The 13,063-nt window shown below is 33.2% G+C and overlaps 2 protein-coding genes and 1 long non-coding RNA gene across 4 annotated transcripts; 1 reads left to right on the top strand and 2 right to left on the bottom strand.

Moving 5' to 3' along the window:
• Nucleotides 1-618: 618 nt before the first annotated feature.
• Nucleotides 619-5,328, bottom strand: LOC105642862 (DEAD-box ATP-dependent RNA helicase 31). 2 transcript variants are annotated; one of them, XM_037640672.2, is made up of 11 exons: nt 4,206-5,328; nt 4,012-4,118; nt 3,644-3,699; nt 2,901-3,125; nt 2,345-2,551; nt 2,179-2,265; nt 2,009-2,104; nt 1,704-1,919; nt 1,264-1,446; nt 884-1,135; nt 619-792 (listed from the first exon to the last, which is right to left on the bottom strand). In XM_037640672.2, the coding sequence occupies exons 1-10, from the start codon at nt 5,165-5,167 to the stop codon at nt 908-910; spliced, it is 2,367 nt and encodes a 788-aa protein (XP_037496600.1). In that variant the 5' UTR covers nt 5,168-5,328; the 3' UTR covers nt 619-792; nt 884-907. The 2 variants fall into 2 exon arrangements, with proteins under 2 accessions (XP_037496600.1, XP_012083226.1); XM_012227836.4 differs by having other exon boundaries at nt 619-1,135.
• Nucleotides 5,329-6,100: 772 nt separating this feature from the next.
• Nucleotides 6,101-8,590, top strand: LOC119371111 (uncharacterized). Its single transcript, XR_016321026.1, has 3 exons — nt 6,101-6,791; nt 7,509-7,594; nt 8,405-8,590. It is a non-coding gene; the product is annotated as an uncharacterized LOC119371111 (long non-coding RNA).
• A 575-nt stretch (nt 8,591-9,165) lies between these two features.
• Nucleotides 9,166-11,034, bottom strand: LOC105643337 (putative trehalose-phosphate phosphatase D). Its single transcript, XM_089721352.1, has 9 exons — nt 11,005-11,034; nt 10,771-10,911; nt 10,581-10,652; nt 10,402-10,491; nt 10,264-10,314; nt 9,982-10,083; nt 9,797-9,874; nt 9,563-9,703; nt 9,166-9,467 (listed from the first exon to the last, which is right to left on the bottom strand). Exons 1-9 carry the CDS (start codon nt 11,032-11,034, stop codon nt 9,330-9,332), a joined length of 843 nt encoding a protein of 280 aa, XP_089577478.1. The 3' UTR covers nt 9,166-9,329.
• Between the last annotated feature and the right edge of the window lie 2,029 nt (nt 11,035-13,063).

The following is a 13,063-nucleotide window of genomic DNA, read 5'->3' as shown; positions in this document are numbered from 1 at the left end:
TTTTTACTTTGACTCTTTAAATATTTTAATTAATAAAATGTTATTTATTGAATATTTCAATTTCTAAAATTATTTTTATTGAGCATTGCAATTTCTGAAATTATATCAATTTAATAACTAGTAAATTGTCAAAAATGTGAAAATTATTATACATGTTAAATTAATATTTTACTGTTGGTGTACCAGTGCAATGTTATTATCAAATTTGTAATTTGAAGTGGAATAAATCATCCATAAAGTTTGCATGTGTTTTGGATTGAGGGTAGAGAAAAAAAAAAAAAAATCCGATCACTGAAAAATAAAATCTATTGCTCCATGAAGTTAAATGTTCCAAGGGCATATCGGATGTAGTGTACTCTTCTTACCTCTTATAAGTTCGATCCAATAGAACTCATTATTCTTTTTTTTTTTTTTTTTTTTTTTTTTGAAAGTGTCATCGTTTAAAATACTTTTACCAATTTGAAAGTTCCTTTTTTTTTTTTTTAATGGAGGTAAAGTTGGAAAACACGTTCATTTAATTTCAATTATTCTATACAATAAAATTCAAAGGACAAAAAATTCACTTTAAAACTTATTACAAGGATAAATCTCACAAACAATTAAATTAATGCTATTAAATGAATAAAATTGAATTCTTCCATTTAAATTGTTCAAATTAAAAATTAAAGAACAGGGAGCCTAAAACTGGAACTTAGTTTGACCTTGCAAGAGTCGTATCTTGAACAAAGGTTAGCAGGTCGTATCAGGTTCTCTTCAAACTTTTGACAATTTAGGAATTTACATTTAAAACACCTAAAAAAAATTAGGAACTTTCACATACTTAGCAAATAAGCAAATTCAAACTCATAAGGAAATTGCTCAACAATTTGCTAGCTATGTTTACCTACAGCGCGTTTAGTTGCCCAAACTACTTGGAGCGCAAACCAGGGATATTCCTGAGGCCCATCTTGCCAAGAACAAGCTTGGGTATGGCAGGAGGGTTGTCAAGTCCCATACTTCGGCTGAACTCATTAGCGAGCTCCACAAGCCTGTATTTGTCCCTACCCACCAGCTTGCTGGAATTGTAATAACCTAACCAGGCTTGATATGCTGCTTCTTTACTCTTCATCTCCACACGAGACAGGGCCCGTTCCACCTGTTCAGTAATGTTTAATTGCAGAGATTCAGAAATTGCTCGAGAAAAAAATTGCAACCCTTTTATTTTTTTAACGTTAATGCAGTTAACTAACAGCAACTTGCGTTCTGAAAACAGGACAAGGGTACCTTTTTCTTTGTCTCTGGGTCCACTGAAGGGACTGAAGCTTTCGTGATCGGTAATTCCTTGATGGTGGATAAGAATGATTCTTCCCAGGGTGCGAGTAGCAAGATGCCTTGTCCTTCTTTACCTTTCCGACCGGTTCTACCAAGTCGATGGATGTACTGTTCTCTATCAGATGGCAAGCCCACCTGGGGTTGCAACAGAGATTTCATTTCTTAATTAAAATACTAATTAAAATATAAAAAGTTAACGTTTTAATGTCTGGAAAAAGCTTGAGAATTAAATGTACAAGAAAAGTTCGAACTAAACAAGATAGAGATCAAATCAATCTACTCCAATGCTTCAACTTCAATGATTGTGCATAGAGTGCTTAACACACTTGCAATTTTTTTCACCAAGGAAGGCCAAACATCTAAATTGCGTGTAAAAAAATGGAATAAAGAACCTGTATGACAAGAGTAACATCAGGATAATCAACTCCACGGGCAGACACGTCTGAAGTCACAAGAATAAGACCATTTGACTTGCGGAATTCATCAGAAACCTTGGTCCTGTAACTCTGGGACTTTCTGGAATGGATCTCTCTAACATTCAAGCTAAGTTCACCAAGAAGGTCAGCTACCATTCTTGTGACCATAGCAGTTGTACAAAATATAATAACCTACACAAACCAAGGGCTAAATGACATACAAAATTAATGGAGAAAATCTCAACAAAATCAGACACGGGTTTCTGGACATTAAAGCATACCTTAAAATCAATATTGTCTGCGATATGATCCTTCAGAAGGACATATAACAGGGGGAAATGCTTGTCTAATGGAGCAACCAGATGTGTCTGCCTGACCTGAAATGATCCAACAAATTAATATTGAGACATAAACGACCAGAATTACATAATAAATTTCACATTAAGTCCACCTGTGAATTAGTCTCCTCAGCTCCTTCTTCAACTGTATTGATGAATTTATGATCTCTTTTCAAAGCAAAGTGACAGATTTGACGAACCTTCAAATTGAACAACTTATTCAAAACTTCTATCCAGTTCTCACTAATGTTAAAGGCACACCAAAAGATAAAAAGAAACCTCTTCGGGAACTGTGGCAGAAAACAGAAGTGTTTGCCTTTGTTTTGGAATAGCAGCAATTATTTTCTCGATGTCTTTACGGAAGCCCATGTCTAGCAAACGATCAGCTTCATCAAGTACAAGGACTTTCACACCCATCAGCCTTGTTGCGAAACCTGCAGTATTCTCAGTATGGTCTCTAAGCCTTCCAGGTGTAGCAACAAGAATCTGTGAATTTCATACATGTGAGAAGTGTAGCAATATCCAACCTTAGATAATCCATTTTCTCGAGTCCTAATGCTTGAAAGTACTTTGCCTAGCACAAGGCGATTATAACTCATATTCTAATTGGTTAGTAACCTTGGATTGAAATTAATAGACTTTAAAGTGAATTTAAGTTTGAATTATTTTGCCCATCTCATCCTAGGAGGACATCTATGCTTTGCAACAGTTTGACAACATATCGAACAGGCAAAACCTGTAGATTGTTCCAACACTTTGTGCAAAGAAGCATCGAAAGGAGTCAAATGTACCGAATTTGATACTTGTTGAATGTTATCCATAAATATAAACTAACCTGGCAAGGGTTTGCTTGCATTTGCTTCTGCTCAAGAGCAAGTCTTGTACCTCCCATCACAACTTGAGCACCAATAGAAGGGTGGTACTTTAATAAGGTGTTTGCTTCTGCAGCAGCTTGACTTGCAAGTTCCCGAGTTGGGCATATAACAAGCACAAGTATTGGTGGCCGTTTTTGATCACGACTGATAGGAGGAGATTTGACAATTATTTCGATTGCTGGAAGCTGATTAGAGAGTCAATTTTAGTTAACAAAAGTTCAGGATCTTAGAAAAATCACATGACTAAGGCGATTCATGCCATTTCTTCTCTGGAGTGGAGGTAAGGTGATTCATTTCATGCCACGTTGGATGAGAAAAAAATATGCAATTTCACATGACTTGTTTTATCCAACTTAATCCAAATGCATAAGAGGGTCTATTCATGCTATTTAGGGCGGAAAACACCATTAGCAATTGACTATAGGAAAATAATCATAGAAGGAAACAATACGCATAAATATTATCCTCACATTTCAACAACTATGCATCAGTTCAACAATTACCTATATTCACAGACACTATAGTTATGAACAACTCTGTATTCAAATTACCAACTTTTTACCTTAAGAACAATTTTGCATTATAAGTGTACATAGCATTTAGAAAAACTTCTAGGTCCTTGATGCTACAGTTTGAAGGAATGGTCTTCCATTGATTAACAATGCCATCACACGCGAATGCATAATCAAATAAGGAATCTTACCAAAAATGCTACAGTTTTCCCAGTTCCAGTTTTAGCCTTAGCAAGAACATCCTTACCTGGCAAAAAAATCAAATATTAGCTATCTTGTTATGGACAATCAAACCAAATCATAGTAAAGGTAGCTAATGTGTGATTCAAGATTGAGCTGTAGGTGGGATATTTGTCATCTTGGCCCCAAACAGCTCACAAAGAGACGAAAGGATTCATATAGCTAATGTGCTGTTGAGCTGCTTGAAAGAAATATAAGAAAGTAATATAAAATGAAGGCAATTTGATCAATACCATGTAGTTTACGTAAAAAAAACACGACAAACTGCAATCCATGACAAACATACACAGGAACTAGACCATGTAGAAAAAAAATAAACCTTTGAGTATAACTGGAAGAGTGGCCTCCTGAACTACAGTCATTTTCTCATATCCTGCATCCTTGATTCCCTTTAATGACAATGGAGAAATTGAGCACTGATCAAATCTGCAGAAATTTTAGAGAAATTAAGTGTTCGCTGTTGACAAAAAGCTATAAGCATTAGAAAGAGAGAAAAATTATGTAATAACATACCTAGACTCGCTTAAATAAGAATTGAAATTTCCAGGGGAGCTTGGCCTATCTTTCCCGTCCAATCCAAACGAAGAAGATTCATTTATCTTTAATATATCATTATCATGATCATCTTCATCAAGATCATCACTCTCCTCCTCATCAGCCAAATCCTGAAGACGACCCATTAACTCCTTCCTCTCATCCCCATTATTGTCATCAATGTCCCTATCATCTTCCTCATCAACACAAAAACCCCTTTGTTCCCTTAACCCCTTCACATCTCTCCTAAACCCTGAATTCACCCCTCCATCTCCTCTCGTTCCATTCATTATGCCGGTATTACTAACTTTCTTTCGCTGAAAAGTGAATTTCTCCCGATCAATGTCATAGCGCTTGCTTACCCGTGAATTCCTCGAAAACGAATCAGCTTGACCTCGGGGTCTCCTCCTATCTGGCTGGCCAAACTCGTCCGAGATATCGTTCCTTCTTCTCTTCGTTGAAAAGCCATCTCTATCTCTACCTCTTTCCCTTCCTATTTCTCTATTTCTACCTTGGCCCCTGTCCCTATCTCTGCCGCTGCTGACTCTATCACGAGAGATATCAGAATCTGACTCGCCATCCGTGACTCGGCCACGGAAAGAGCTGGTACTCAACTCGCTGACCCAGTCACTGAGTTCAGCTTCATCTTCAATCAGACTCTTTGAAGCTCCCACATCTCCTCTGTCACGTTCGCCGCGTCTGAACTGGGAGCCTGACCCATGTCTGGGTCGAAATGGCCGAGTCGAGAATCGGCGAACACCTACCTGCGAATTGGGATAAGGGCCAAAACCCACGTATTTGAGTCTAAAGGGGAAGATCCGAGACAAAATGGGGACGCCCCGGGAGGATGTAACTGATAGGAGAGATTTCATGGGGGGAAGACGGGTGGCTGAAAAAGATGGGCCGAGAAAGCGGAGCTGAAGAGGGAGCTTAATGGACATAGCGCGACCTTCAGTAACCGTTCGCCGGCGGTGAATGCCGGGAATTCGCGCTGCGTAGTGAAAGAGAATCAGGGTTTAAGAGTGTTGATTTTTGAACCGTCCGATTGTGATAGGGTTTTAAGAGTATCGTAAGGAAACACCACCCCCTTAAAACGTATAGTGAATCTGCCGTTTTTATCCCATCTATCTATATATTTACATAATCCAGAAACCAAAAAAAAATCATTAAAAAACTGACTTGCATTTTGAGCAATTTTTCTTTTTTTTTATAAATTTTATTTAACTTTTAATAACTTTTGAGCATTGTTTTTCTTTTTTCACAGATGTCCTAATTTTTCATTTATTAATTAATTTTTTTCTCTTTGAAAATAAATTTTCTAGTATTGATAGATTTATAATTTTCCTTACTGGGACTTTGTATTTACTTAAGATAATTTATGGATTTGGTTTTTTTTAATTTTTTTATATTTCCTAATTATTTATGTATATTTTCCTTTACATTTCTATACATTACTTTTCTTTACAATCATCTTTTTTTTTTTTCTTAGTTTTCATAACAGTACAAAATTGAAGTAAAAATTTCTCCATTTAGTATTCTATTTTTCTAGAAATTTTTGAAAATTTCTCTTTTTTTTTATTACTATTTGACTGGATGCTGAGTTTCTTCTTAAAACTATATATATATATTTGGCCTAAATGTATTATAGATATCAAAATTTATTTCTGATTATGTATTATAGATATATATATATTCATTATGTATGAGTTCACGCATGCTCCAAATTAATTAAAATATATTTTTTTAATTATAACAAAATTATTTCTTATCATACTAAAGACAAAATAGTAATAAATAAATAAAAAATCATTAATTGTGAAACAACCCGAATTTTTATTTTCAAAATATTTTCCAATTAAATTTAATGAACCGACAGCCTGTAAATTTATTTAAATATTTTAATGCGAATACTGTGAGAAACCGATTGAAAAAGCCGAAAACCAATTGAAAACCAAAGATTTGGGCCGAATTGAACCGGTTCGACCCAAACCATCTAGAAAAATCTCTTGTTTTTTTTATTCTCCAACGCAAACCTCACCCCCTCACACCCTCACCAGCGCTGCACCTCCACTCCACCGACACAGCCACCGCGCCACCTCCTCCTCTCTTCTTCTTCTTCTTCTTCTTCTTCTCTTTTCTTCTTCTTTTCTTTCTTTTCCCTTCACTGCGTCTGCGTCCTTGGCGAGACAGGGCAGCAGAGTTGCGCCCACCTCCAGCCCGATCGGACCTCCTCGCGCGCCACCTCGCTGCAGCTCGACGCCGCAGTCTCTCCGCCAGCTCCTCTGTCAGATCGCGCCGCTACACTGGTTCTCTTCTGCCTTCGATCGAGCAAGGGCAGCACCACCACGAGCTCCACCTCCATCGCGCCTCCTCTCTCGCTCTCTCTGCCACCGCCAGTCGCCGCCGCTTCACGCAGCTCCTGCGCGCGACTCCGGTTAGTGCTGCTACCAGTTTTGGTCGATCCAGTGAATGCTCTTTCATTTCGTTCCATTGAGATTGGTTGAAGCCCAGTCGATTTGGTTTCGTCACCGATCAAGCAAACTCCGGCAATAATATTTTGTTTGGGTATGAATTTATTTTATTAATTGTGGTTAATTAATTTAATTTTAGTAATCTTGGTTAGTTAATTTAATTTTAGTAATATTAGTTAATTAAATTAATTTTATTATTTGAAGTTAATTAATTTAGTTAATTTAATTTATTAATTGTGAGTAGTTAATTGATTTATAATATTAGTATTGATTTAATTAAGGAACCTTGATAATGATATATTAATAGAATTTAAGTGTGGATTAAGGTAGTTTAGATATAATGTTATTGTAAATTATAATTTTGATTGTGCGGTGATGCTGAGATTGAAGGAGGGTGAGAAATTTGATTTGATTGATTGCCCGATGGATGGGCTGTGTGGTTTGATAAATTGTTGATATTTTAACAGGTGGATAGTCCAATTGTTAGGGGAGATGCTGCCGAAATTTCGGTAGAAATTAGATTATTTTTAGGACTTTAATAGATAGTACGAATAAAATTATTATCGTTAGTAAGATTATATTATCAATCATATTATTCTTATTAATAATATTATTATTATTAATATTAGTATTCTTATTAGTATTATTATAAAATATTACTTAACCTTTTATTTAAAGTTGATAAATTAGAATAAATATATAAATTAGAAAACCATATATATATAACTGGAAACCAAAACTAATAAACGAATGTGAAATATAATTTTTTTTGAATTAGAATTCTTACTTAGAATTTTCTTGTTTATTTTAGAGGATTATAAAAATTCAAAAATGCGAGGACAAAGGCTGGAAGCATGTGGCTAGAAAGGCAGTCCTTTTAGAGGACAATAAAGAACTGTGAGTAGTGTTAGATAACTAGTATCATCCGCCTGCATTCATGCATTCACGGCTAAATGTTATCATGCATTATTTTGTTGAATTGCCATATCGTGCTGCACTATTTGTTGATATTAAAAATTGCTTGATTATCTGTGATGTGATATTGTTGTGCCTTGTTTGTGTGGAATTGGGATGAAGTGGGTCACCATGGGTTTGTGAGACTGTTACTGTTATATGGATCCTGATTCTGATTTCTGTTAGCCGGGTAAATGGGAGATCGGCGCCCCCGTGTGCACCTACTGTTCTGATCTGTATGATATGGAAAACCACAGGTTGGCTTCTTTATTGGGCGCACCTGATAATCTAGATTTGATCGCAGCCCGCAGGGTGGCCTCCTGTTGTGAGCGCCTGATGATCTAGATTTGATGGAGACGACCGGGTTGCCTCCTGTTGATAAAAAAAAAAAAAAAAAAAAAGAGAGAGAGACTGGAAAAATAATGAGAGGACTGGTTGTGTGAGGATTAAACCGGTCGGCCAGAATGGGGGATTGGCTCCCTGGTGCACATGTGAGAGGATGGGCCATGTGGGAGGACGGCTCATCGGGTTTCGGTGACTCCACTGACTAATTTCCACGTGATGTGATTATATGAAGGTGATAATATTTGTGATTGCTGTTGTATTGCCATTTGTGTGCCAAACTGCATGATCACATAATTTAACGGGTGACCACATAAAATTATTTTAGCATTTTTATGATTGTGTGGGGTGAGAGAGTTATCTAATTCTACTCACTGAGTTTAATACTCACCCCCCTCCAACCCTCCCCAGGTAATAGATGGAAAGAAGAATCGTGGAGTCTAATTGAATGAACGAGATATGGATCGATAAGAGTAATAATCATTGTATTAAATATGTAAATGCAAAGAATAGTGAATTATGGAGTAGAGTTCCGCAATTGTATTCCAACTGAGTTGTAAATGAATAAATAAAGTATAGACATTTATTATTTGGATATATTTGTGAAATAAATTATTGGTCCTGAATCCACAATTACGAATAGCATATGAGTTTTAAATAATTTAGGCTTACTACGGGCTTCGGGGGCCTTAAGCCCATCCAGGTCCTAGTGCCGGTCCGGCCCACGAAAATGGGTCGTGACAAATTGATTTGGTGTACAAAGTGTAGGCGTGGAATGCAAGTAGTGGGTATTTCAAAATTTGTACTATCTATAAACAAACATGCTTTATAACTTGGATACTTATGTTTATCCTAAATTTGTTTAAAATTTATTTGAAAATACTCATACTAATTCAAACTCGTTTAAATTTTAATACTTAACTCGTTCCGCACATATTTAGCTAATACACAAACGCAGTTTAAATGAGTTAGGACAGATAATGTATCCATAAAAACTTTTATTTACGTGTATAATATATCATCGAGTCACATTATATATAAAATAAAACTAGATAAAAAATTAAAATATATTTCAAATTCATAAACTAAGAAATTATAAAAATAAATTAAGTGATCTTAATAACATTCACATATAAATTAAAAGTTCCTTATAATAAAAAAAACATCCATTTCTAAATTAAAAATCATTATAATATCATCAAGATATAAAGTAAAAATACATTATAAAATAACACAATAATCATCCAATTCATTGTATACATAATGTATGATCCATGCATATAATTCTTTCATTTTATTATTCCTAATTAGATTATTGAATGCATTTATCTAGGGATCAACTTGTTCTCCACTTGAATAAATGTATTAAGAAGGACATGACTTCATTTGGATCTCGCAAAGAATATGTTGCCTTTGTCTCTTTTGGAATTGAAGAAACGATAATGGGATATCCTCTGCCCATCTCTCTTATTACCTGATTAAACAAAAACATTCACAAACCAAAATAATCATAAGTTAAAAAAAATTTATTTTAATAAAAAAATCTTGAAAATGATCAATTACTTCCACCTTAAAAGCATCCTCATCTGTTCGATCATCTCCGACGTACATTGGAAGGAAATCATCAGAGACATTAAAGCCAAGATTTTGAATTAAATATTGCAGAGCACGACCCTTGTCCCAATCAATTCGAGGTCGTATTTCTATAATCTATTCACGGTATAAAGTTTGCTAATTGTTAATAAATAAATAAATAATTATCGTAATATAATATATACATATATGCTTGTATATATACACCACCTTTTTACCGCCGGTTGTGTAAAGATTTGGGTAATTTTCCCTTACTGATTCCACCAACTCTTTAAGAGAATGAACATCCTGCTTTGATGAAGAAAATAATCTACTGTTTTGAATATTGTTTTGGTAAATAAATGTACTTTTAACTGTTAAGTCGTTGTCTTAATTACATAATTTTGATTAATTACCTCTACATTTACACGTCGGAAATGCACAGAGATGCAAAACTTATTGTCTTCAATTGCAGCACCTTTGATTATCTTGATCTTTTCTTCCAACACTTTCTTTATCTACAACAAAAACTAAAAACAATTATATACGTAAAACACATAAAAGAGAGAGAGAGAGAGAGAGAGAGAGAGAGAGAGAGAGAAGAAGAAGAAGAAGAAGAAGAAGAAGAAGAAGAAGATTCTGACATTTACAGCAATTAATAAATATAAATAAATTCAAAGTTTAGAAACAAATTTTACCTTCTTAATTGTGGGCAAGAATTTTTCTGCTTGTAGAAAATCTCCATTACCCTAAAGAGAATAAAATAATCTTTAGATGTAAAAATTAATTATTAATTATATTTATACGTGTAGAAGTATTAGTACACTCTCAATTACAACAATAACAACCCCATCATCAACAGTCAATATGTCCATCCCATGACTTCCAGCATAGGTTATATTCTTCAGTTTCACGAATCCTTCCACCTGCAATTGGAAAATATTAATTCCCAAAAACTCTTACATATTAGCCAATATTGATTCATTAACCGGACTGCTATGCAGGATTTATTAACCTTGTTGCGGCTCCTTCCACTTACAATGGCAGTTGGGAAGACACGAGCCACTTTCTGGAGAGCTGAGCGCATCTGCAATTTATAGCATTTCATATTAGTTGAGAGGATTTAAATTTGTAGAGTTTTTTTTTTTTTTTTTTTTTTTTTTTTTTTTTTTTTTTTTGTCATAGCAAAATTAAAGGTAAATTACCTCCTCAGACATGAGAGCTCGAGCAGGATCATCAACTATTGGTGTAAGAGTTCCATCATAATCCAAAAATAAAACCAAGTGTTTTCCTTGAGCTGGTTTCATCATTCTTTCAAATGATTCCAAGGCTGAAGGATGTTTCTTCTATGTTTTTACGATGACAAAAAAAAAAAAATGTATATACTTATATCTAATGAGAAAAATTAATAGAATTTCCCATATATAATTACCACTTACCAGCCATGCTTTGTATTCGTTAGAACCCATCGAAATTAACCCCAGCCCAAGCCGATTTTAACCCTGTGTGCATTGTGCAACAAGCAGTACTCCAGTTGGGTTCAGTTGACCGCTAATAGAATCATTTCATATTTATCCAAATTCATACCATAGATTTACATTAATTACCAGGATTTAAACAAGCATATTGATAAACTAGCAATATAAAAATGGTTATATATATGATTCAAAATGAGCTCCTTTGATTTTTCTAATTTGACTTTCTCACATATTAAGAAAAATATAGTTTATATAAATAGTTAAATTATAATTTTTGTTTAATTTTTCTTATATTAACTATGAAATTCTCAATGTCATTTCTTTTACAAAATTATTCTAGAAAATAATCAAAATTTAATTTTTAAATGGGAGAATTAAGGGAATTAAAAAATATTCAAAGTTATAGGATCGTCTAGACAATTTTCTACCTCATATGCTGAGACTCAGCAGTTAATTCTTTTGGTTATTTTTTATAATTTTTTAAAAAAACCATGGATGAATTGACTTGACCTATAAATCGATTTCATACATCAGATATAGAAATATACTTTTCTTTAATCTCGAGCTGAAGAAGAAAAAAACATTGCATGTTAGCCTGAAAAAAAAAATTCCAACAATGCAAGCAACAAAACGGTCCGTCGTATTTAATTTCCAAAATCAAAACAGTATTAGTTCGTTTCTTTCTTGCTTCGTCCTTCTTTACTGAAAAGCATATTTGAAAATTAAATTAAATTTTTCTTCCAGATGAAGTTAAAGGGCGAAACCAATACCAAAAAAGATGTGCACTGAAAGCGTACCTTGGGCGATGAAGTTAATAGCAGTAACTACCGGGGAATGCTTTGAGAGAGATAATAGACGTGGATTGCAGGCTTTTATTTATGGACGTGAAGGACAATATCGGTAGTCAAAAGATCCTGTTAAGTGGCAAAAACACTAACACATATGAAAAAGTGGATACTCTATGTACCTTTAAAAATATTTAAGAGATTATTATTGCCAAATATTTTGAAATTTTATTCTTAAATATAGTCGTTTATGACAGATTTTGAGTTATTATTGTTACAATTATGATGATTTTTCTATAATATTTTATTATTTGGACAGTTATGTAAAAAAAAATATAGATCTCTTCTTTATTAATATTGATTGATTAACTAATTTTCAATATTTTAATCCAACAATAAAAAATAAGTAATCATTATTTCATGTATTGAATTTTTAATTTGTACCTACTAACATAAATTGTTTAATTTTAATTTTATTATAATTACTATTATTTATTTTTAAATAGAAAATCATTATTTTATTATTATTATTACTAGGGAGTGAATATTTTCTTGTTCTATAATAAAATTAAATTCTATAAATTATTATGATTCATTTTTTAATTTATAAATATTTTAATTCAAATTTTATAGAAAATCAAACTGGAGTAAATATTTTATCTAATTATCAATTGTTTTTATAAATTTATTAACAATTGTGTTCAACTGTTTTTCTTTTATGGAAAATTAAAATAACAATGAGGATCATTCTTGGTAAACTGATAAAAAACTATAAATTAAATAACTAGCCTCTGTAAAGAAAGCAACATATATAATATGATTTTGCTTTCAAAAATAAGTTGCGAAAAAATATTTTCCCAAAATAAGTTATTGGCCGGAGATAATTGGAGCCTTAGACTTACTTTGCACTTGTGAAATGAAAAGTATCACTATTTAATGGATAATTGGCTATAATCGTAACATTATGCTTGTAGTAAATTTATGGATAATTAATTGATATAACCGATTTTTTTATTCACGGTCGTTTAAGTACATGTTGATTTTTCTATATTTGATTGCAATATATATCAATTACTTTTGTAATAAATTTAGTTCTCTTAATCTATGTTGGTTGCAACATTTCTCATTTACTTCAATAAGAAATTTAGTATTTTTTTTAAATAATTAATATTTATGGACATACTAATTAAGAAATAAAGATAAAAATAAAAAAAATATATATACTACTCTCTTAA

This window comes from Jatropha curcas, chromosome 5, assembly GCF_041381405.1.
Source record: "Jatropha curcas cultivar XTBG-Jc1 chromosome 5, XTBG_Jcur_1.0, whole genome shotgun sequence".
NCBI classification, from domain to species: domain Eukaryota; kingdom Viridiplantae; phylum Streptophyta; class Magnoliopsida; order Malpighiales; family Euphorbiaceae; genus Jatropha; species Jatropha curcas.
This window is presented reverse-complemented; position numbering and strand designations above follow the sequence as displayed.

What these genes read in the sequence shown, in the direction of transcription:
- LOC105642862 (XM_012227836.4), bottom strand. Translation starts at nt 5,167, where the DNA reads ATGTCCATTAAGCTCCCTCTTCAGCTCCGCTTTCTCGGCCCATCTTTT. An exon ending in TCTTATTTAAGCGAGTCTAG is followed by an intron (nt 4,119 to 4,205) that starts GTATGTTATTAC and finishes AAATTTCTGCAG; the next exon opens with ATTTGATCAGTGCTCAATTT. An exon ending in GGAAAACTGTAGCATTTTTG is followed by an intron (nt 3,126 to 3,643) that starts GTAAGATTCCTT and finishes CTCTCTAATCAG; the next exon opens with CTTCCAGCAATCGAAATAAT.
- LOC105643337 (XM_089721352.1), bottom strand. Translation starts at nt 11,034, where the DNA reads ATGGGTTCTAACGAATACAAAGCATGGCTG. An exon ending in GAGCTCTCATGTCTGAGGAG is followed by an intron (nt 10,653 to 10,770) that starts GTAATTTACCTT and finishes TATAAATTGCAG; the next exon opens with ATGCGCTCAGCTCTCCAGAA. An exon ending in TCTTGCCCACAATTAAGAAG is followed by an intron (nt 10,084 to 10,263) that starts GTAAAATTTGTT and finishes TTTTTGTTGTAG; the next exon opens with ATAAAGAAAGTGTTGGAAGA.